General features: G+C 43.5%; 1 protein-coding gene across 1 annotated transcript; it reads right to left on the reverse strand.

Moving 5' to 3' along the window:
- Positions 1-865: 865 nt before the first annotated feature.
- fasn (fatty acid synthase) lies at positions 866-19,997 on the reverse strand. The gene is made up of 42 exons (XM_072455534.1): positions 19,732-19,997; positions 16,501-16,627; positions 16,216-16,368; positions 15,908-16,081; positions 15,643-15,843; positions 15,388-15,510; positions 15,187-15,302; positions 14,868-15,002; positions 14,341-14,791; positions 13,967-14,154; positions 12,649-12,838; positions 12,318-12,412; positions 12,110-12,244; positions 11,817-12,020; positions 11,470-11,585; positions 11,205-11,380; positions 10,031-10,222; positions 9,874-9,954; positions 9,618-9,800; positions 9,228-9,407; positions 8,772-8,975; positions 8,362-8,678; positions 7,882-8,280; positions 7,610-7,774; positions 7,427-7,542; positions 7,192-7,346; positions 6,913-7,116; positions 6,665-6,815; positions 6,327-6,505; positions 5,475-5,594; positions 5,260-5,382; positions 4,883-5,106; positions 4,542-4,734; positions 4,251-4,402; positions 4,062-4,153; positions 3,597-3,991; positions 3,331-3,522; positions 2,865-3,086; positions 2,573-2,784; positions 2,384-2,482; positions 2,014-2,265; positions 866-1,681 (listed from the first exon to the last, which is right to left on the reverse strand). The coding sequence occupies exons 2-42, from the start codon at positions 16,625-16,627 to the stop codon at positions 1,547-1,549; spliced, it is 7,521 nt and encodes a 2,506-aa protein (XP_072311635.1). The 5' UTR covers positions 19,732-19,997; the 3' UTR covers positions 866-1,546.
- Between the last annotated feature and the right edge of the window lie 2,554 nt (positions 19,998-22,551).

Raw genomic sequence — 22,551 nt, forward strand, 5'->3', positions numbered from 1 at the left:
AAATAACCCAGCAGTTTCAGGAGCCGCGGCACGGCCATATAGCCTCATGCCTAACCCTAACCTCAACCCTAACCCGGCGCGGTCAAATAGCCCAGCAGTTTCAGGAGCCGCGGCACAAAAAACCCATGCAGTTTCGGCCTCTGTAGATACTCCCTTTAAATAAACATTTTTAACATTTATAAAAATGAAATTTTTGGTCATTTGGACTATATCCAATGGTGAATACCATTGTAAAGATCAGACAAAACTAGTCCCAATAAATATGAATTGATTTGTGTTCTTACAACTTTACTGAAACAATGTGGAGTTCTATTCTTTATAAATGCCCATCTCTAGTTTACATCACACCCGAACACGCACAGAGAATACTTTCTGGAGCCTATTCTGAACAAAAACACCAAACATTCACTGCAGACCTACCGTTTTCCTCTCAATGAGCCGAAGACATCCGTGTTTTGACTCTAGGAAATGAAGCAACTCGAGGTAAACGAAAGTGAAAGCTAAAACCAAATAATCGTCAGACAACTGCGCAATCGAGATTTAAGTTGATATTTTTCAGAAAGCAGAACAAACCTCAGTAATAGTAATAACCCTTCGAAAATATGTTCTAGAAAGTAATTTATTAATTCTAAATAAATCAGCGTAATATAGTTTTATTTTGCATGTATGATTTTGGCCCTGCGACAAGTTGGCCACTGTCCAGGATGTACCCCGCCTAAGGCCCGAAGTCACTGGGATAGGCTCCAGTCACCCGCGACCCCGAAAGGGAACAAGCGGTAGAAAATGGATGGATGTATGATTTGGTCTACAAGTAAACAAATTAATACTCTATTTCATGAAAATAAAGCGTGATTTACAAAAATAATTCTTAGTGTTTAAATGCATTTAATGAGTTGAGATGTAACATAAATCATATAAAAAGACTTTTCACAGACTCAAAGTCTGGTCATAATAGTCAGACCCGCTCTTCACAGTGTTCATAAAGCAGGCATATACACACACTTACATTACATTGTAATATGTTAAATTATAACACAAAACACAAACTCACCAAAATAGAAAAACATACACTTTCATATTATTAAATAAAGTAATAAAAAGGTGAAAAACTATTGACTGTCGGCTAGTGAGCTTTACTCAGAAGTACAAATACATTTTTGTTACAGTGTGGATGTAGGTGCTTCACAGCTGCACATGCTTGAAATAGCTCACATTTTAGCATTTGTGCACCTCTGCAAACATTCACATATTTTGGCCACAGAAACGCTTAATTTGAGTTAGTTTTAGCATTTTGATTTAATTTTATTAGTTTAAATAAGTGTGGAATCAAGAAACTGCATTGACCGACAGTCTGCACATAGCCTTTTGAAGAATACTGGTAAAGGACCAGTGTAATGGAACCAAAACCGCAGAACAATAAAAAAGGAGATGTGACATGTTAATCACATGGACCTCAGCTCCACAAGACACATATATGCTGGAGTTGAGGACAAACTTCAGGGCCAGACGCAATAGGAATGTGACAGACTAAGAGCCTCATGTGGAGCTAGTGTGCTTCAGTCCTGGGGCCTTCAGACAGTGAGTTGTGGATGATGGTGCAGATGGTTTTGACCCCTGGATCCTGAAGGATGGAGCGGTGGTCCCCCTCGATCACATGCACCGATACAGGGCCGTCACAAACCTGCAATACACAACGCCATTCTTTACCAACAGTTATTTTTCCAAATCATGAGTCAATAAAACTAACAAAGCTTGGGCTCTAAGTGTCTTCACTGCAGCCTGAGCTGCGCAGAGCGCCAGGGAAACACCGGTTCTCTTGAACTTAAGGCTATTGAGATCTACCTCACGCCTCTCTCTAGTCATGTTGTTATCTTTACATGTTATAATGCCTTACATTAGTGTACATATTTAGTGAACATTCTAATTGCACTAAATGCCACGCTGATTAATTGATGATCTACTGTGATTTCTTTGTTACTTGTAACAATGACAATACAATTTTGAATCGCTTACTTCGTGAAGCTTGTAGTCTGCTCCCAAACTCTGCTCATACTGGCCACTGGTTGCAGCCCGCAATAACATAATCCTTCCGTGATACTTGGTGGTTGGTAGGTAACCGTCGGCAGCCTTGAGTTTGTGGTAGAAAGTGTTGGCTCCAAAGTACAACGCGTCCCGGCTCAGGTCCTTGTGGCTGGAGGTGATAAGGTTGACAGCAGTGGTCACACGAGCGTCCAGGTCTGAGAGTGGCAGGAGAGCCTCCACTAACTGCCAAAAAAATGTCAAACTATTACACATAATGTTAAAATTAAGATATGAAAATGTTGTTTAATGTTAAGCCACATCGCATAGGTTATCACTGCTCTGGTATGGACTGTTAAAATACCTTATTGTATTCCATTCCTGTGAACTGCTGTATAAAGGCACACAGCGCCTCAGTCTCAGCCTCAGACTCTTTGTCTGGGTTAAGTTTGGCTCGGTAGCGCTGAGGAACAAATTAATATATTATATTCATTGTACTTTGATACTTTTATCATTACCAGGAATGTTTTTGGATATTTGAAAGGTCTGAGACCTGCGTGTATGCTGCTACATAGGAGTGTGAACCATCCAGCAAAAACAGGCACTCAACAGTAGAGCCCTGCGCCTGCATCTGACAGCACATTTCAAAGGCCACACAGGCTCCAAACGAGTAGCCAGCAAGTCGATATGGCCCCTCCAGCTGGACCTGCCTCACACAGGAAATGTAGTAGGCTGCCAGGGACTGGATGCTTTCAAGAGGGGCAGCTGAACAGACACATGATCGTAAAAACACCATAAATACATGAACATCGAAAGCAAACGCCATGGTGATATGAGCACTGCACCTTGGGTGCACTGCAGGCCATGGCAGGGGACGCCTAGCTCAGAGGCCAAGGCCTTGAAGACAGACACAGTGCCCTCAATGGGATGCACCAGGAACAAAGGCCGCTCCTGATTCTGCACCGAGTTAACGGCCGTCAGTGTGGGGCCCTCAGGGTCCACCAACAGGCCGCTGATGTCAGAGCCCAACACAGAGACAAGCTCTCCTTTGGGCGTATCAGGTACATCTGCAACAAGTAAGAAATGATAGTCTTGAAAAATATATCCGACAAGTTATTTCCTTATTGCCTTACCTTTAAACATTTATTATATATACAGGATTTTAATGCCCAGAACAATGAATGCATATTTGTTTAGGAAAATAGACCACCAATCAATTAGTTCTAGTTTAAATACGTTTTCTTTTCACAACAACAATATTCCATTTTTAGGCAATATGTGCAATAATAATTGTACAGAAGTGAGAGAAACCTTTTGCACTGGACCCCTTGTTGTCTGCCAGCTCCCGCAGTTTTTTGATGGTCAACAGTCGGATGTCCCTCATGGTCATAACAAGATCATAATCTCGCTCCAGAGTCTGGCGAACCTCCACGCCCATAAGAGAGTCCAGACCCAAGTCTGCCAAAGTGGCCTCTGCATTTAGGCTGTTCACATCACGCACACCTAAAACATGACAGTGCTTAACAACATTTACATATTCATTTTACAATACTTTATTTGGAGACGTGGGGCCATACCCAGAATATGTGCTACAGCCTCCACCAGGTTAGCCTGACCCCCGGACTCGCCTTTGACCACCATCCGCTCTGCCAGCACAAAGCTGGACATGACTGGTTTTCCTAAGCACAGGAACAGGTCCAGCACTTCTAAACAGGAGGTAATGCGCTGAGGAAGAGTGCCCCCTATTACTGTGTCATTGTTTCCCATGGTCTCGAGCACCACGCCCACATCCCCGATGGCCCCCCATTGTACAGCCAGGCCTGGCAGACCATCTCGCTGCCGCTTTTCACACACACGCTCCATCGCAGAGTTGGCAAAGCCGTAGTTACTTTGTCCTGCATTACCACGTCCACAGCTCACAGAGGAGAAGACCACAAAGTAGCTCAACTCTGGACAGCTTTTCCGTGTCACTCTGAAGCAAAAATGATTTGTACGAATCAAAGAGTACACTGGTTATATCACAGAAGAAGGTCTCAGCATACCTGTCTAGATTCAGTGTTCCATCATATTTAGGTTTGTTGACCTCCAGGAAGTGTTGAGGTGTTAAATTCTCTAACATGCCATCTCTGAGAACCTGATAAATTAGAATCATAATGTGTAACAAACATCTTTTGCAGTGACGGACCATAAACAGATTAGTGTATGCACATCAGTTTATGCACATGTTTTACCATGGCAAGGTGGAAGACCCCTCCCACAGGCCCCAGTCTCTGAGCCTCACTTATGAGCTGCTCAGCTCCTTTGAGTGAGGACACATCACTTGTTGACACCAGCACCTCCATGTCCTGAGACCTCCACTCCTGCACCCGCTTCACCTGGTACCCTGCAGCCACATCAGATCGTTAAAGAAGACCATTAAAACAGACTCTCAACATTTATGGCTAAAGTTTGTGACCTTTATTATTAGATTATTTGTGCACAGATTTAAGTGAGTGGGTTCAGAGAGTCCTGTGTGGTCTTACCATTGCGAATGCCTGATCTGGAAGACAACACTATTTTGCGGGCCCCTCTTTCCATGAGCCACTGAGCCAGTTCTAGTCCGAAGCCCCCAAGGCCTCCAGTGATGATATATGAAAGAGAAGGGGAGCAAAACGTCCGGCAGATGGCTGGAAGAGTTGAGAGGGGGCTGACTGAGGAATCATGTTCCTCACAGATCTGGATTTCAAATTAAAGTATTAAACATAATGGATTTATACAAGTTCTCTCTTCAAAATTGGCTTATCATTTTTGGTTTTTACTTTAAGCGTCAATATTCACTGTACATTTGACTGTAGATTCATGTGTGATTTTTCAACGACTTTACCTTGAGCAGAACCTTGCCGATGTGCTTTCCCTGGGCCATGAATCTGAAGGCCTGTTCCACTTGTTCATTTTCAAACACTGTTGTTTTTAGAGGTTTTACTACACCTCCCAGGATCCCTTCCTGCAGCAACTGGGACACCTCTTCCCATTCGGGGTTGCCCTCCTCAAACAACGCATCGAGAAGGATGCCATGGAAGGCCACATTCTTCAAGAACACAGCCATACCTGGAGGGCGATGACACATTTATAACATTAAAAACATTATTCAAATAATGTATTCATGTTTCAGTGTCAGAATGAATCTGTTATACAGATCCATTCCTCTTTTCATCTCCGACTGTTTTAGTCAACACAAGCTGACTTTGTACTTATACAAACCTAGAGGAGAGTTGTTGGACAAGTCGTATTTCCCAATCTCCAGGAATCGTCCGTGACGAGCGAGGCAGCGTACACTGGCCTGCAGCTTCTCTTCCGCCAGTGAGTTCAGCACCACATTCACACCTGAGACACACAGGGCAACATTTCCAAACCCTTGTCCTGCAGCAGGAACACATTTGAGGAACAATGGGGCAGAATAGAACAGTGGAACTCACCTTTTCCCTGCGTGTGGAGGAGGACATGCTGCTCAAACGATGAATCTCTGGAATTAGCAAAACATTCATTGGAGAGCTGTGGAAACCGCTGTTGTAAATACGCCTTTTTCTCTGCTGAGCCTGCATGCAAAAGGTTACATTCCATTATTTTATGACTCGCAGCACATGAAAAAATATAATGTAAATTAAATGTAAAATTTACTTTCATATAGTCTTATGAACAGACCTATGTTGGCATCAGTGGTTGAAGTAATGAAATACTTAAAGGTGCAATGGACGATTTTTCGGCGATTTGAGAACGCAGGCGGAAGTGCGCATACGCACTCCCCCGTGCGGACTGATACAACACACACGTACGTTTGTTTATTAGCGCAACGGAGCGCATCACATCTCTCGTCTCCCGTAGATTTCTGTCCACTTCTGTGTCAGCTCGAACGGTCTTTCTCCGTCTTCATTTTGCCCCGTACACTGAGGGAACTATATTATGATAGATCCATGCGCTTAGGCACGCGGAAACGTGGGGACGAACCGCACGCGGCTGCAGGTGAGCGGTAGGTGCGTTTTATGATTGATACGTGGCAGGACAAATGATTTATCCACGCCACGAGGAAATATGATAAAAAATTTGCTGAAAAAAATCGTCCATTCCACCTTTAAGTAAAAGTAGTGTACTTAAGTACAATTTTTAGGTATCTATACTCAATATCAATACTTTGACTCTCATTTGGAAGCAGTATCTGTAGAAGTCTCTTTACTCCATTTTTGAACTGGACTTAAAAAGTATTTTTTTAGGTTTATATATATATCTGAAGACCTAATTAACCTAATCAGGTGAAAGGGGCTTATTCTTACCGACTGTGGTGAAAACCTTGCACTTTTGGCTGAGTGCTATAGCGATGGCTGCTTGGCCAACCCCTCCAGAACCGGAGTGGATCAGAACACTGTCCCCAGGCCGCAATCTGCCTCGCACAACCAGGGAGTAGTACGCTGTGGCATACACCACGGGCACAGACGCAGCCTGCTCCAGAGTCCTGCCAGAAAGTTAGGTATAATGGTGAGTCTCAATTATATACATACACACATGTTTGTGCATGAGTAAGTGTTGATTAGGATTAGGACCTGCTTGACATTTTTCATGTAGTTGGTTCATTATTACTGAGCCTAATGTTCATGTTTGTGCACATACTCACCAGTCTGAGGGAACACTCCAGAGAAATCGTTTGTCTGCATTCACACATGTTGCCAGGCCATTTGCTGGGAGCAGGCCCATAACTCTCTGATCACTTTGATCTCGACCTGAAAACTCCATCCCCAGCAGGCACTGCTGAAGGGCTGCGTCGCCTACCGTTTCCAAAAACAGAGTGAGACACTTCTATTCTTTCTCCATGTGCTTCTTAACGTTAATAGAAAGACCAAAAGAGAAACACCAGGATCGTACCTGGAATGGCGTCTGGGGGCAGTTTTCCTGTGGCCAACATAATGTCTCTAAAGTTGAGAGAGCTGTAAAAGACACTGCACAGCTCTGAGTTTGGGTTGGTAGGTTTATAGTGCTTGAGTGGAGAGGCAATCCAGCGTAGAGAGGACAGGTCCCCTCGAGTCAATACGTTCACATAGGCCTGTTGTGTCTGCTCCTCTCTCAGGCCTTAATGAAGACACAAACATCCGTTAGATTCAAAGTGACCACACATACATGCTTACAGCTCGCTCAGGTAAGTACCGCTGGTGAGGAGCTGGTGTCGGAAGGCCCCCCACTCGCCATCCCTCCATACATTCATCACAAGGTCTTTGTACAGCAGTGACTGCAAGGCTTTTTCCGATGGAACTAGGCTCGGTATGGCAGATGACTCATTCAGATTGGATATGAAAGCACAGCTGCAGAGGAGAGTAAATATAACTACTCTATCTGATGCTAAGAGGTGGAAATATGTAATAATGTTCTGACATAAACATACCGGACACGATGGCCACCAGGTTCCTGGCGCAGGCAGTTGACCAGTCCCACCACACCACAGTGAGGCTGAGAAGCAGTAAGCCAAATGGGGTTGTCCGAGGGTTCAGATAGAAAAGACTTCAGAGAAAAGAGCTTGGTCAGGCAACTGTGTGAACCACAAATCACATTTGACATTAGAACTAACTTTGAGGATCTCCACCCAGTTGTAGGATGCATCATCCAGTGACAAAAACACAGGGTCTGGTGTGGAGATGCGGTGGCGACAAAGGAACAGTGTAGAACCATAAGAGGACGTCCAGACACTGACCAGGTCCAGAGAGGCCTTCAAAACACACCTTTCCCACTCAGCCTACAAAACACCAGCAAGAATGGAGAAATATCATATAACTGATACATCTGATATATTATCCAAATTTAAGTACACAAAAAAGTGCTTGTAGACCTAAATATACTGACCTGTGAAAAAAGCCCATGCTTGGCCCCACTAGAGGTAGGCCTACGGAGAAAGGCCAGGGTCTCCCCCAGGGTACCCCCCTTTAACAGCACATGTAGGAGGACAAACCCACCAACTCTGGTCCCAGAAGCAAGGTTTGATATAAGCTCCTCTGGTTCACTCTCTAAAAGGCCCCAGTGGTTACAGAGCAGCAGGTCAGCAGCTCCTGCTGAGGCTCCCGGCGCAGGCCCCGTCCGAGGGTCCCACTGTGCTGAGCCGAGCCCCAGCTCTTCCAGAGCGCCTGTGAAAGGGCTCAGGAGTCCTGTGTGTACTGCAGTGGCAGTGTACTCTACTTGCAACATGGGCTCCATGTTGAGAAGGGCTAATGCATGGGGGAATAGTTGTCCCTCATCAGAAAATGCCTAAATGTGGGGGCAGAAAAAAGTCAGAGCTATACATTAAAGGCAAAAAGGTGTCTGCTTATCCATATTGTGGTCACTTACTTCAATCACCCTGAGCTTGCCAGGCCTGCTGTTCTCCAGAGCAGTGTCCAGGCAGTGTCTGAAGGCAGGGTCCCTCAGCAAGCTGTGGATCAGTGGGTCATGGAGCAGACTGGACCTCTCCTTCTCCACCAGCTGCTGTATCTCAGACTCTAGGTTCCCATTTAACTCCAAAGCACACAGAAGTGCTAGCAGCCGGGGCAGGCCTCCTTCAGTGGGCACTGGGCTGGGTATGGGGCTGACCAAATCACCATCTACTCCGGGCACACTCAGGGTTACACCGTGAGTTTTCAGCTTCAACTGCAGGTTGTGGATCAATCCTGAAGAGATATTTAATACTTATGGTGACTATACTCTCTGAATAAAATATTGATCAAATTACAGCTTTTCAAATAAAATCTTCAGTCACATACCTTTGCAGAGATTCATCTGCTCCGACAGGTGTGCGTTCTCTTTCAAGCACTCAGTTTTCATGTAGGGAACAAAGCAGAAATCTTCCAGAGTGGGAGCGCTCTGCTGCTGCTGTCGACGAGGAGCCACTGTAGCATGAAGCCCACTGATCTGTACTCCCCCAGCCACAATCACATCCACACAGTGATCTACACTGATGCCCACAGCTGTGTGAGAGATATTTATTATATAAATAGTTTAGAAAATATTATGTACATGAAAATATTATGTACATGATTTTTTTTTTGTAAATGTCCTCATCTCTGTTGAGGAAAGGATGATTAGTAGTATTGACAAATTGACCATTCATGACCATGAATGAGGCCAAAAGTCTATAATAATTCTGCAGACACAGTTTAGGGTGTGGACAATATGATCTTCATACCAAACATTGACATTAAAAACACTTTTGCACTAACCCAGTTTATCATCAGCGTACTGCCACAGCTTCTCCAAATGGGCTTGTGGGTTTATCTGGACAGAGCGGATCCTGGTGGGGAGCCGCAGACTCCGTCCCGGCAGACCCAGCACGATCATCTGTAACATGGTGTCCAGAAAGACCACCCAGTTCCCTGTCCACTGGAGCGCTCCCCTGTCCCCTGACAATCAAAGCGCACATTTAACATGGTCAAGGATTGACATCGTTTCTGGAGGTCAGGTGTATCCTTTGTTAATTGAACACTTTTAAGATCAAATGAGTGAACGGCATGCTACATTTATTTATGTTGAAGCGTTCCATCACAATTCAGTTTCTTTACAAAGTGTAGCATTTGGACATATCCTTAACGTGATGACTTTAGGTTATCTACCTGCAATGTTTGACTCTAAAATTCCTTGGAAGGTCTTTCCATAGTCGTAGCCTCGCAGTCTGAGCTCTTTATAAATGTCTGGGGACTTCATCTTCAGTTTGGTGTCATTCTCAATGTCATTGGCTGTCATTATGTGATCACCCCCTAAATTAAATTCAGTGTCCTCTGGAAGTCTCACTTTGCCTAGAAATAGAAAGATGACATTTAGCTTGTTCAAAATCAGAAGCCTTGAAAGTGCCTTACACGTTGTGCATACCACTAACTGTTAGGTTTCCATTCTCAGAAACCTCAAATGCATGAGTAGCAGGCATAAGAAGCACTTGCAGCTGCACAGAGCCTAAATGGACAAAACACAACACATCAGCGTCAAACAAGGAGCAGGAGTCTACCTCATTATTGCTGTATTTCCTCACCGCTTCGGGGGAGAATGGTGGCTCTGTGGATGGCCACATCTTCAAATGTGACAGGTGTAGTATCTAGAACCATCCCCAAGCTTTTGACCAAGGTTCGCCAGGCTAAAACCAGGTAACCAGTTGCTGGGAACAGGACTCTACCATCAATGCAGTGGCCAAGCATGTAGTGGTCAGGAGACTCAGGGTTTATGTCTGTTCAGAGGAGGAAAAAAAAAACCCAGAATGAATAAACTATAAGATGTTTTAAAAGAGGATGTTAAATTATCATAAGTAAACTGTTTTTTGAGGGGACATATGCAAAAAGTCTTTATCCAACTTTCGTGTTCCCTCCGCATTAACTTATTTACATTTTTATAAATTCATGCATGTTTGAGCGATCCGGTTTTGTCCTGCCTTTGAGTGTCGGCTTGAGTGTTCAGAAAATTTCCGTTTTCACCTACCCCATATCTCTACCCACTCTGTACTTATTTGCGATTATTCAAAGAATTCTGACTCTGGGTCAAACATATAGGTTTAAAATGGTCACATAGGCATTTTTCAACAATAAAAACACCCATTAAAATCTGCAGCTAGCTTGAGTTTAATGGCTCCGTGGGGGCGGGGCCAGCCGCAGAGATTCAGCGTCACAGTTTTAAACAACAGGAAGTCATAGTTTAGTTTAATTTATTGCTTGGTAAAGATACTTTTAAACCTAAATAAAGAAGTGTCTCTTTTTAACTGATCCATAATATAACTCCTTTACTTGATAAGCAATGTTCCCTCAGCGTCGTTCTCGCATGTCAAACATACACGTTCCCCAACTTTGTCTTCAATGGATTTATGGTTTTGATTATATTTGACTGAATACATAAATTTAGCAGTATACAAATCTACCAAGTCATGAAACTTTAAAAGCTTTGATTGTATGAACTATGGGTTACTAGGCGAATAATAACATGACTGACTGTTCAGTCTAATAGCCTTTTTTTGCAATATATATTTTTGTAAGTCAGACCTGTTAAGTTGTTTTAGATTAATATTGCAGTTTACTATTTAAAATTAAATTAAATTATGATCTATAGATGTTATAGTTTAAAACTAAATATTCAAACAAAAGCATACTATGTCTTCATTAAATTCTGAAATAACATCATTTTTGTATTACAAACTATTATTTAATAAACCTCAGCTATACCGATGTTATAGATGATCGCAGAATTGGATGCTCCAGAGCCAAAGGAGAAGTCTGCCGCTTTAGGCACATCCCAAGTCTGGGCATGATCCCATTGTACAAGAGGTGAGAGGAGAGGCGTTCCAACCGGGACGGGGTAGGATGTGTGTGGGCTCAGCTTGTTACAGTCCATATTGATTCTGTATCAGGGAGAGAGAGAATTACAACATATGAACAAAGAAATGTTACAACAATCTGGAGTCCTTAAGTGATTTGAATGGTAACGGACCCGCTCATGTAGATCTTGCCGATGCTGGACAGGAAGAAGTCCATGTTGTTGACATGGTCTCGTTTCATCAGTGGAATGATGGAGCAGGTGTGTTTGAGGCTGCGTTTCAGGATAGCCTGTGCACATGTAAACAGTCCTTTTGTCAGTGTAAATACACCTCAAAAATCTACACAATAAGTACATTTGGGGATGATTCAGTAGAATGATCTGTTTTGTAACACTTTATTGCTGGTGACAAAGATTTATTACAGCTCCATTTAATCGATTAATTACATTTTTTGTTATGTTTCTGAGTTGTATTTTAAAAAAATAAATCAAAGTGAAATGTCAATCCAGAAATAGTATACCTGCAGCAGAGCATGAGGGGCGATCTCCAGCACTACTGCATTCTCTGGCACTAGGCTCAGCCCCTCCTGGAAAAGCACTGGGCTCACCAGGTTATTCACATGGTACTCTGCTGAACTAGACAGGGCGAGAGGCGAGTCCCAGGCAGACTGAGGGATACTGGTGCTGACCCAGCGAGGAGAGCGCGGCCGTGGCTGTCTGATCACCTACACAAACACAACCCTGAGTTAAAGGCACCGCAGACACATATAGTGTCATAGACAGTATGAAACAACTTTATGTCAAGAGTCTAGACCTTTTTCAGGGCAGCCAGGAGTGCTGGAGCTAGGGAGGCCATAAAGTATGAATGGAAGGCCACACCAGCACTGCGCACTTCTTTAGCAAACACTCCTTTGTTTTTCAGCTCCTGGACAAACAGGTGGACTGCATCCTAATAAAAGCACACGCTGCACATTTAACAGCATATTTCAATAATTATCTTAAAGAAAAGGAGAAGCATGAACCTTTGGGCCAGAGATTGTGACTGTTTCCTCAGCATTGTGACAGGCTGGAACCACTCCCTGTGGACACTGTGCCTTACACTCCTCCCACGTCAGCCCTACAACACACAGACAATGTTAGACAGGCCTGCTGCTGAGCACAAGCCAGTTATAGAGTAAAATGTCCCCGCTGCCAACAATAGTGAGTAGGATTATATTATACCATGATAAAAATAATATTAAATGCCATTGGGTTTTTTTCATTTTCAATGTCTAGTTAACACTAACAATTCTTATGGACAATGTGGAGGATATCTGGAGAAAATTTTAATCTTATTTCACGTCTAAAACCTACCCACAGCAGCCATGCCTCCAGGGGGCAGGGTGGCCTCTCTGATACAGCGCCCCCTCCAGTATGCAGCCAGAACAGCTTCTTCATGACTGAGGGAGCCGTCCGCGTAGCCACAGGCCAATTCTCCCACAGAGTGACCCACAATCCCATCAGGCTGCAGGCCAATCTTTTTCAACAGGTCAATCTGGGCAATCTATAAGAATGGTCATATCTTAAATGTAAAAACAGTTCAGTAGCCAACTGTCATACTCAAAAGGAGACAATAATAGTGAATCTTGGTGAAACCACCAAAGTTCTTTTATACCTGTAGAATGTAGAAAAAGATTCATCTGGACACCGTTTTTAGAAAAACGATTCAACTCTCATCCAAGAGTCATTTTCAATCTGCGGATTGAGACTGGGAACTCAGATATTTAACCTACTCTGTTAAAACATGTTTACAGTTTCACCTGAGATTTCTCTCCTTTGTATTCTAAACAGGAATTTCTTGTTCTTTCTAAACATTCTTCGCATTTTTTCTGACAGTCCCAAGACATAAGGGATAGAGACTAAATTTCTTCTTGGTTCTGTTTCCCTTTTGTCCTGCTTTTGTTTCTATTCAATTTGTTAAGAGCCCAAGCCGGGTACCCACAGGCTGAGAGGGCATTCCAGCAGGAGGAAGGAGGAAAAACATGTAATGCAGTAAAGAATGTTGTAGAGAAGGTTACAGGTGAGAATAAACAGGCATTACACAAGAGAATGTATCAGCACAGAAAACATGCAAATGGACCACAGAGCGCAGCGTGTCGCCATCTTAAAGCCACAAACCACTCAATTGAAGACAGTGAGGTGAAAATTCTAAGCAGGGAGAAAATATGGTTTGAAAGGAGGCAAATTTTGCAAAAAAGAGAACCTCTCTTTAAACAGAAAAGGAGGTTTAACCTAACAACCTACCGGTCGTATACTGTATAACAGAGTTTCGAAGCCATGAAGCGGTAGACGCCCAGGGCATTCTGATGCTAATCAGGTACTCAGTGAGGAGGGAGCGAAAGTCAGTTTACTATAGGATTTGATAGCCCATTACAGGGCTTATACAGGATATAAAGAAGAGCAGTCTCAAGTGAAACTGTAATCACCCTTTATCAGGAGGTCCCGCCCAGTGGGCAGGGCTTACACAGAGTAGGTTAAATATCCAAGTTCCCAGATTCGATCTGCAGATTGAGAATGACTCTTGGATTGAGTGTCAAAATGTTTTGTTTTTCTAAAAACTAAGTCCAGATGACTACAACTGAATCTTTTTCTACAATGGAACACTCTAATGAGGGATTACGCGACTTTGTACCTGAATAGCTGCAAGGCCCACGAAGGCATGGATTGTGTTGTCAAAAGTGTCCTCTGTGGCTTCCATGAGCATCCGTGATACAACTAGCCCCGTGTCCTTCAGGGCTTTGTCTGAGCGCAAGACGGAGGCTCTGAAGTCAGGCAGCTGCATGAGACTTTTGCCCATCCCAGCCCACTGGGTCCCCATGCCTGCAAGAGACGGAAATCATTTACAAAAGAGTACTGGGAAACCTGTGAACTAAAATGCTGTTCAATTATAAATACAATTATAATATAGTACAACACATTTTAAGAAATATCAGTTTAAGTTTTATCTCTCAATGTAAACAAATAAATCCGCTGGGATTTAATCCAAGCTCAGTAGTTAAATGGTACCTGAGCAGATGTACCAGATTGGGCGGTGGGCAGACTGCGCCGGCTGAACCTCGCTGATGTTTGGCTCAGAGCCCAGTACAGTGTAGCCCCTGAAAGCCATCCCGGGCGCTGCAGAGACGTCTGTGAGCAAAGACAGAAAGCTGTGGTCCCCAGAGTGCTGCTGGGCTTTCTGCAGCAGAACCTTGACAGCTCCCTCCGTGCGACCACAAGCTGAAATCACTCGAGTCACACTGTTCACGCTCTCGGCTTGTCTACAGTCATTTGGACGAAGAATCACATGGACATTTGAACCTCCAAATCCAAATGAATTAATTCCCACAATGCCACCTTTGACCGGAATTGGCATGTCCACAACTCGGACTCTCCCGTCGGTCAGAGCTGGAATGTCAGGGTTAGGATTAGAGTAGTGTAGATTTGGTGCCCATACTCCATTCTCCAAAGACAGCACCACCTGCACAAAAGGCATCACAAAAACAAGATTCTTAGGTTGTAATATTCAAAGTGCAAAGAATGTTGAGCAGAAGTACCTTTGCTAAAGCAGCTAAACCTGAAGCCGGTTCAGGATGGCCCATGTTGGACTTGGTGGAGCCTAAGAGCAAAGGTTCGGTTCTTTTCCCACAAAATACACCAACAATGCCATTCACTTCTTGTGGGTCACCAACCTGTAATCAGACAGTCAATTATAATACATAGTATGCCACTTCAAAAAGCGACAGAAAACTGTGTCCATGGTATGTGATTTCAAATAAATTTAGAAAATGAGTGCCAGGTCTGAGCTTCTGCTGTATTATTTTACTAAGTTCTATTTATCTTTAGATTGCATCTTGCACACGTACTGTACATTACCTTAGTGCCAGTGCCGTGAGCCTCTATGTACTCCACTTGCTCTGGACTGATTCCGGCCTCTTCATAAAGAGCGCTCACCAGCCTTTGCTGCATCTGCCCTGAAGGGAACGTCACTCCTGACACAGAACCAGGCCAACGTCAGAGTTCATGCTTAAGAGTGTGCACCCATTCCACAGTGTCTCTCATAGACCCAGCCCTTACCCTGCTCTTTGTATCCATCTGTGTTGCTTCCAGCATTAACCACTGTTGCATAGATTCTCTTTGCCACTGAACGCTTGGTTAGCAGCACAACTACTGCTGCTTCTGAACGGCAATATCCATTTCCTGTGAGCGAGAACAGATATAAAAATCATATCTATTGCCAAATAGAGACCAAACATATTTATTTTAGAGGAAGTGAGAACATAGTAACATGAGTGAAGAAGCAATGTATGTACAGTATAAAGTCTAATTTACCCGAGGCATCAAATGACTTGCAGGTTCCTTCTGGACTGAGCATGCCCAGCTTCATGAACTGAACGGAGGTGTTGGGTTTGAGCAGCATGTTAACTCCTCCGACCAGCGCAGCATCACACTGCCCTAGACGAATGGCATGGAAGGCATTTTCTAATGCCAACAAACTGGAGGAGCAAGCTGTGTCTATGGCTGTGCTGGGACCTTGGAGCACAGAAAGGGTGAGCGTGTTGATTGATGCAAAATATTAACACAATATAGTCATTACCGTTGAAGTCAAAGTAGTAGGAAAGTCGATTAGCCAGCATGGCACGTTGGCAGCCAGTCATGCTGTAGCCCAACAGCTCCTCTGGGTCTCGACTGAGGGCCTCGCTTGCCTCTGATCCACTCACCCCAATGTACACCCCCGTCTTAGAGCCCCGCAGTGAGGCCGGGTTCTGCCCTGTTAGCAGCATAAAATCTAATTATATTTTTTTCTATACAGGTGAAAAGGTTGACAGTTATCAATGGCAAAGCAATTTAAAAGAGAAATTTCAGGCATCGGAGCTGCTCAATTGGCCTATTCTGGAATATTACCTGCATCTACAATGGCCTCGTAAGCCACTTCCAGCATCAGACGCAGTTGAGGGTCCATGGTGTTAGCCTGTTTGGGATGAACTCCAAAAAACGCTGCATCAAAGTGGCTAATGTCTTTCAACTTGCCATTTCTCCGTGGAAGGCCATACAAACCTATGCCAAAAATGACAGAAAGTCAAAGAATATCATAACACAGTTTAAATGTGCTACTAATAAGTGACAACCAACAAGATTTTACAGATTTTCTAGACAACTTTACAGAGATATGTGCACATGTGCTCTGACCTGGCTCCCAGCGTCTGTTGTCCTCTGTGACCATGTCCACACCTCCCAGCAGATTTTCCCAGAACTCCTCCAGGTTGTTGGACTCAGGCAGACGGCCTGAGATCCCAGCTATGACAATATCCTCCATCTTCAACAATAAAATCAATCATGACAGCTATGGTTAGTTCAATGAAAAACAAAGATACAGATAAGTCAAGGCAACATGATCTAATATGAAAAGATGAGATAAACTTCAATTAAACTATTGATCCTACAGTGGGTATACAGATACTTGCCATTTAGAAAAAATGCAGGACTTAATAGAAATTGTGATCTGAAGCCTGTGGCAATATGCTTTCTTTGGAGATATTGTCATACTGTGATTCAGTATAATACTTTAAAGACAGACTTTCCCTTCCTAATCTTTCCATTTGTCAGCCTTTAACATGTTTTTATTGAGTGTAAATCTAACCAATCACAGTGAGTTATAATCTTCTTCTTCTTTGGTGTTTTATGGCGGCTGGTATCCAAGTGTTACATTACCGCCAGACTTGTTGTTGTTGTTGTTGTTGTTGTTTTCTTGTTGTTGTTGCTTTTAATAGCGGCTGGCAGCCATCTTCAAAGGTGCATTTACCGCCATCTTTAATCTTTAGACTTTATTCTTTAGACTTTATTCTTTAGACTTTATTCTTCAGTTCAAAGCCTACGTTGTTGTTGTTGTTGTTGTTGTTGTTGTTGTTGTTGTTGTTGTTGTTTTATGGCAGTTGGCATCCAATTGTTGCATTACCGCCAGACTTTATTCCTCAGACTTTTCGTAGTCCTCAGACTGTCGTAGTCCGTAAAAGTACTCCTTCCATTGCTTTGGTGTTACAAAGCCCATGAGGTCATGATATGTCTTTGTGACTAGAATAGTTGTTGTTGTTTCAGAGACCAACCTGAAGTCGTGAGGACTACGAAAAGTCTGAGGAATAAAGTCTGGCGGTAATGCAACAATTGGATGCCAACCGCCATAAAACAACAACAACAACCGGCTTTATTCCAGGGAGACTCTTCTTCATCTTCCTCTCCTTCTTTGACGTTCGGTGCTTCCACCGTACAGCTTTATTCTTTAGGCTTCATTCTATAGGCTTTAATATGTCCACTGATGTCGCCGCTTGGTAGCCGTGCGTCCACGAGACTGGACGAGGACAGGAGACCACCCCCACCCCCATCTCGTCACTCTGATCACTCTGACTCCCCAAAAGCAGACCCCCATCACTCCGACTCCCATTTAGCGCCTTTAGCCTGTTTTCTATATCTGCCCAATCAAGCTCCTTTGTTCCAAGGAATCTCCCTGCAGCTTTAGGATCCTGATCCTTTCAGTTCTGCTTTGAGTCTGAGCAGCACAGTTTACAACATCCACCATAAAGAGTACAAAATCCTCTCTATCCACAACCAGGGTATTCTCATTAATTCTGGAACCTGCACACTTGGGACCTCCACTCTTGAAACCTTCATACGTAATTCCAAGCACATGAAATCCTCTACTTCTTCCTCCTCCCCATCTTCTTCTTCTTTGGTGTTTTTTCTTCTCCACTTCTTCTCGCCCCTCTTCTTCTTCCTTCTTCCTCCTCCTTCCCAGCGCTCCGCGGCGGCCGGCATCCACCCACTGTAATTTTGATTTTTGGAGTTACTTCCGTTGTTGTCATTGCGCATCTACTGTGGACAGGAAACCAGCGACGCCCAAACCTCAATTTCTTTACTTTGATTACTCTGATTCTCCAAAAGTAGATTTCCTTTACTCTGACTCCCATTTTGCGTCTTTAGCGTGTTTTCTATTTCTGCCCATTCAAGTTCTTTTGTTCCAAGGATTTTTCCTGCAGCTTTAGCAATGATCCTGATCCTTTCAGTTCTCTTTTGAGTTTGAGCAGCAGTTTATAACATCGACCATAAAGAGCACAAAATCCTTTCTATCCACAACCAAGGTATTCTGAGTAATTCGGGAATCTCCACACTTGCAGGCTCCACACACTTGCAGGCTCCACACACTTGCAGGCTCCACACACTTGCAGGCTCCACACACTTGCAGGCTCCACACACTTGCAGGCTCCACACACTTGCAGGCTCCACACACTTGCAGGCTCCACACACTTGCAGGCTCCACACACTTGCAGGCTCCACACACTTGCAGGCTCCACACACTTGCAGGCTCCACACACTTGGAGCCTCCACACACTTGGAGCCTCCACACACTTGGAGCCTCCACACACTTGGAGCCTCCACACACTTGGAGCCTCCACACACTTGGAGCCTCCACACACTTGGAGCCTCCACACACTTGGAGCCTCCACACACTTGGAGCCTCCACACACTTGGAGCCTCCACACACTTGGGAGCAACACTGGCTTCCCTCACTTCGCTCTGGCTGTGAGCAGCACTGGCTTCTCTCAATGTATTTACTTTCACCTCTTTATTTGACACTTTCTTTCAGGAGTTGCTTCTGTCTTTAGTTGCTGCTTTATGGCATATTTAAAGATAGTAAGTTTACTGACTGAATTTACTTGACTGTGATCAAATCAAAGTTGTGGTCTAGCAAGAGTGGTGCAGGGGTGGAGCTAAATAAACAAGAATGTTGAGAAAAATGTAATGTTTTTCCTTAAATTAATTGCAATTTAAGCCTTCACTCTGGGGTGCAGTAGCAGAATTCAGAGAAAACACCAGAGAACAATAGAGTTATGACTGAGTCATTACTGTCTAATGAGGTTGGTGCCTGGAGAGAGGATTGTTCGGGTTAAGGCAGGGCCCTCTAACATCCCTGATCTGGTTCTCCTTCAGACCTAGTCAAACACTGTCAAATAATCTCATTGTGGTTGAAATATAAATTACATGTCATTCTTCCGCACAGCTCAACAGAAACTCAGCATGACAAGCTCTGGCTTGTCACTGAGTAGACTGTCATCACTTTGACACGCTCTAATTACACCCTCCCAAGGGGACAGTTCACAGCACAAACATACATGGAATCCCTGCCCTTATCTCGGATGATACAGTAGATAAAGAAAAAAAAAGTGTTTTAACGTTAACATGATTTGGCATTTTACAAGTATTGCAAGCAAAGTATCAAAGTCAGTGATTTAAAATAGCCTAATATTGTTTTATATTCTGAACATCATGCCCACTTTCTCAATCCTGGCCACGGTGTGAACTTTCTCCATCACAAGCAGCCTTTCAGCACCAATGCACAGTGTTCAGAATGGCTGCTCACGTACTTACGGTGATTACTGCCGGCGTCTTGTTGCTGGAGTGATCTTAGTTCCCCGTTGGCATGTAGCGTCCCGGTCTGTCCGTCAAGTTCGTTTGCAAGTGATGGGAGTGATGGGAGTGATGGGGACGGTCCGCGATCACGCAGTCTGGAGGTTGACGTCAGCCCCGGTGCCTCATTCAATGCGTTATTCTCTAGCGATTTTAAGCGTGCGGGTCCGGTCTGGGCCACGCCACATGGGCTGACAGCTTGGCTCGGCCGCGCAGTCCAATGAGAGCAGAGGCAGGGCTTTTGGATGCAGCGGCAACTCGTGATTCGCTGGCTGCGCCTGAATTCTGAGAGCGGAAGTGAGGCGTTCTGACAGGGGGTTACTAAAGTTCAAGTGTACGGACATTCTATCTTTCCACTTTGCGCGACAGATTTAGGGTTAGTATTGGAGCAAGCGCGTTACTACTGTGATACAACGCTGAACATAAACTTTAAATCTAAATCAAAGGAGAAAATGCAACAAAATCCACCTTTAACCCAACTTACCTAGACTATTTTGGCATGGTTACTGACACGGCGACCTACTGTGTACACACGGATTGCATGTGTGCATAACCTTTCAAGTCTCTGAAACAGGTGCCAGTATATTGTGTAACTTTACCGCTAAAGAACTCGCTCAGCAGACACACGTGTTGTCACAATGTGCTTCGTCCTGACAGACTAGGCCAATCACAGAGCAGGGGTGTGCGTGACCGGCCAATGGCAGACAGCGCTTTTGTTTGTCGCGTGGTAAGGTGATTAAGAGGCGGGGCTGAGCGGTGACGCGGAGGGTTTATGGAGGTTCATGTTCGTGTGCTTCCAACTGACCTACTGAAGCTGAAGCGGCTGAAACAAACGCGCCCAGACTTGGCCGCGCTGAAACAAATACAGTCAATGGCTCAAACACAGAGTCCCCAGTGATGCAAGAGCCTATAGCGTGACAAAAGACTATTGAACGTTGCAGCATTTGAGCAATCATTTATTCATTGCAACCAAAATGCAAAATACAGAAGAAGAAAAAATCAAATTCATAGAAATAAAAAACGTGAATAGCATTTTATTAATTGAAAAAACACAAGACAAAGGATACTTAATTGTGGTTCCCTGTTAATGTGGTACATCAAATCAAGTACAATTAACATGGTTATTCTCCTTTTTGTGCATCTTTGTTGTTTTGATTGATCTTTAACTCTCTGTGGTCAGTCTTTGATGTTGTAGTTCCTGATTCTGGCAGTTTTGACAGTGTTTTTTAGAAGCACTTTCTTCTGTGTAGGTTTGGCAGTCGACTGTTTGTGAACCGGAGCACTCACCCCACACACCTCCATCTGAGATCCACCAGTGACCGGCCCCAAGGAGACCTCCGAAAAGATCTCAGGCTGGACCTCAACAAGGTCGTCAGCGTTGTCTTCTGAGAGGTCTTCAGGAAAAGAGAGCATATATTCAATTCAATGACATTTTTTCAATTATGCAAAATCCAACCTTCATTTTGTTGTTATTCTGTCAATTCTAGTATATTCCAAACCTACTTATAAACTAATTAAAAGTAACACTTTGTGGCACTAAGTAGTTGCATTGCATGCATATGTGAATGTAATTTGGCCCATAGGTAATTATTTATTTTGAACAAGGATAATGCACCGATAACAGCATTTCAATCATTATCTTGAGCTAGTGTTTCACTTTGCTTCCTCAATGTGTAACGTATATTTATTTCTCAATTTTATTCTCATCGTCATTAATGTATTTTTTGTACAAACTGTGTGATGTACAATTGCTATTTGCACTGTTTAACCCTATTATCAACTAAATACCAGTAATTTAATGTGCCATGCAAAACACCAAGTGTTTTAGTTGATGAAAATGTGCAGTTCAGCACCCAAGGCGGAGTTTGGAAGTAACCAAATACATGTATCAAAAATATGTAGAATACAATGTTTTTTATAGTTTTATAGATAGAGGTTATGTATTTGAAATGTTGACAGTGTGAAGCAAAATTGTGTGACTGTCAATGGTGAGCAATGACATTTGCTCTTGTAAGAACTCAAAGGAATACAATGCAGTACTTTATTATTCAATGTAGGGCGTGTTTCTACACTAAAAAAACCTCTTTTCAAAGGGAGTCCTGGCAAAGGGGCAGCAACATTTAACATAGTTAGAAACATACAAATGAACAACTTAAACAGAGTTTATGAGAAACAATTGCACATTATGTTTTCCGCCTGGTTTTGAAGACATTTAAAGGCTTATCTTATTTAAGGACAAGACCTCTATCAATTTCCAGTCTTTCTGCAACAAATGAGTGAACAAAGGCTCTCTTCCCCAGCTCTGTGTGGGCAAAAGGAATAGAGAGCAACAGCTGAAATACCTCTCTGTGACAAAAGCACTAATATACAGAGGCAGTAATCCAAGCACTGATGTCCTTGCCTCCTAGTGGTCAGGGAAAGGCATCGCACTCGTGAGTTCACAGGGATGTGTCACATCTCTGCAGTTTAGTCACGAACCTGAGAGAAGCATGATAAACAGTGTCCACCATTTGAAGACAGGTAGAGGAAGCATTAATTTAAAATGATCACCCTAATCTAATACGGATTTTTTTTTTTTTTACGTTTTTGTTGATTTTCAACCCACTTAATTACGGGGAAAAAACTGTTTTAATTTCTTCACAAGTTTTGTTATGTTTGGTTAAAAGGTGAGGGAGTAATAATCAAGACACCAAAGTATTTGTATTCATGAACCACTTCAACAACATTCCTATCAAGAGTGAATACTGGAACAGATCAGGCCCTTTCTTAAAGTCTAATCTA

Source organism: Eucyclogobius newberryi, unplaced genomic scaffold, assembly GCF_026437365.1.
Source record: "Eucyclogobius newberryi isolate DKJ021-1_F unplaced genomic scaffold, fEucNew1.0.hap1 SCAF_20, whole genome shotgun sequence".
Taxonomy (NCBI): Eukaryota; Metazoa; Chordata; class Actinopteri; order Gobiiformes; family Gobiidae; genus Eucyclogobius; species Eucyclogobius newberryi.

Coding starts and splice junctions, on each gene's coding strand:
- fasn (XM_072455534.1), bottom strand. CDS start 16,627: ATGGAGGATATTGTCATAGCTGGGATCTCAGGCCGTCTGCCTGAGTCC. Junction 12,839..13,966: donor TGGGCCTTGCAGCTATTCAG/GTACAAAGTCGC, acceptor CCATTCTTATAG/ATTGCCCAGATTGACCTGTT. Junction 4,403..4,541: donor CAGATCAGGCATTCGCAATG/GTAAGACCACAC, acceptor ATGTGGCTGCAG/GGTACCAGGTGAAGCGGGTG.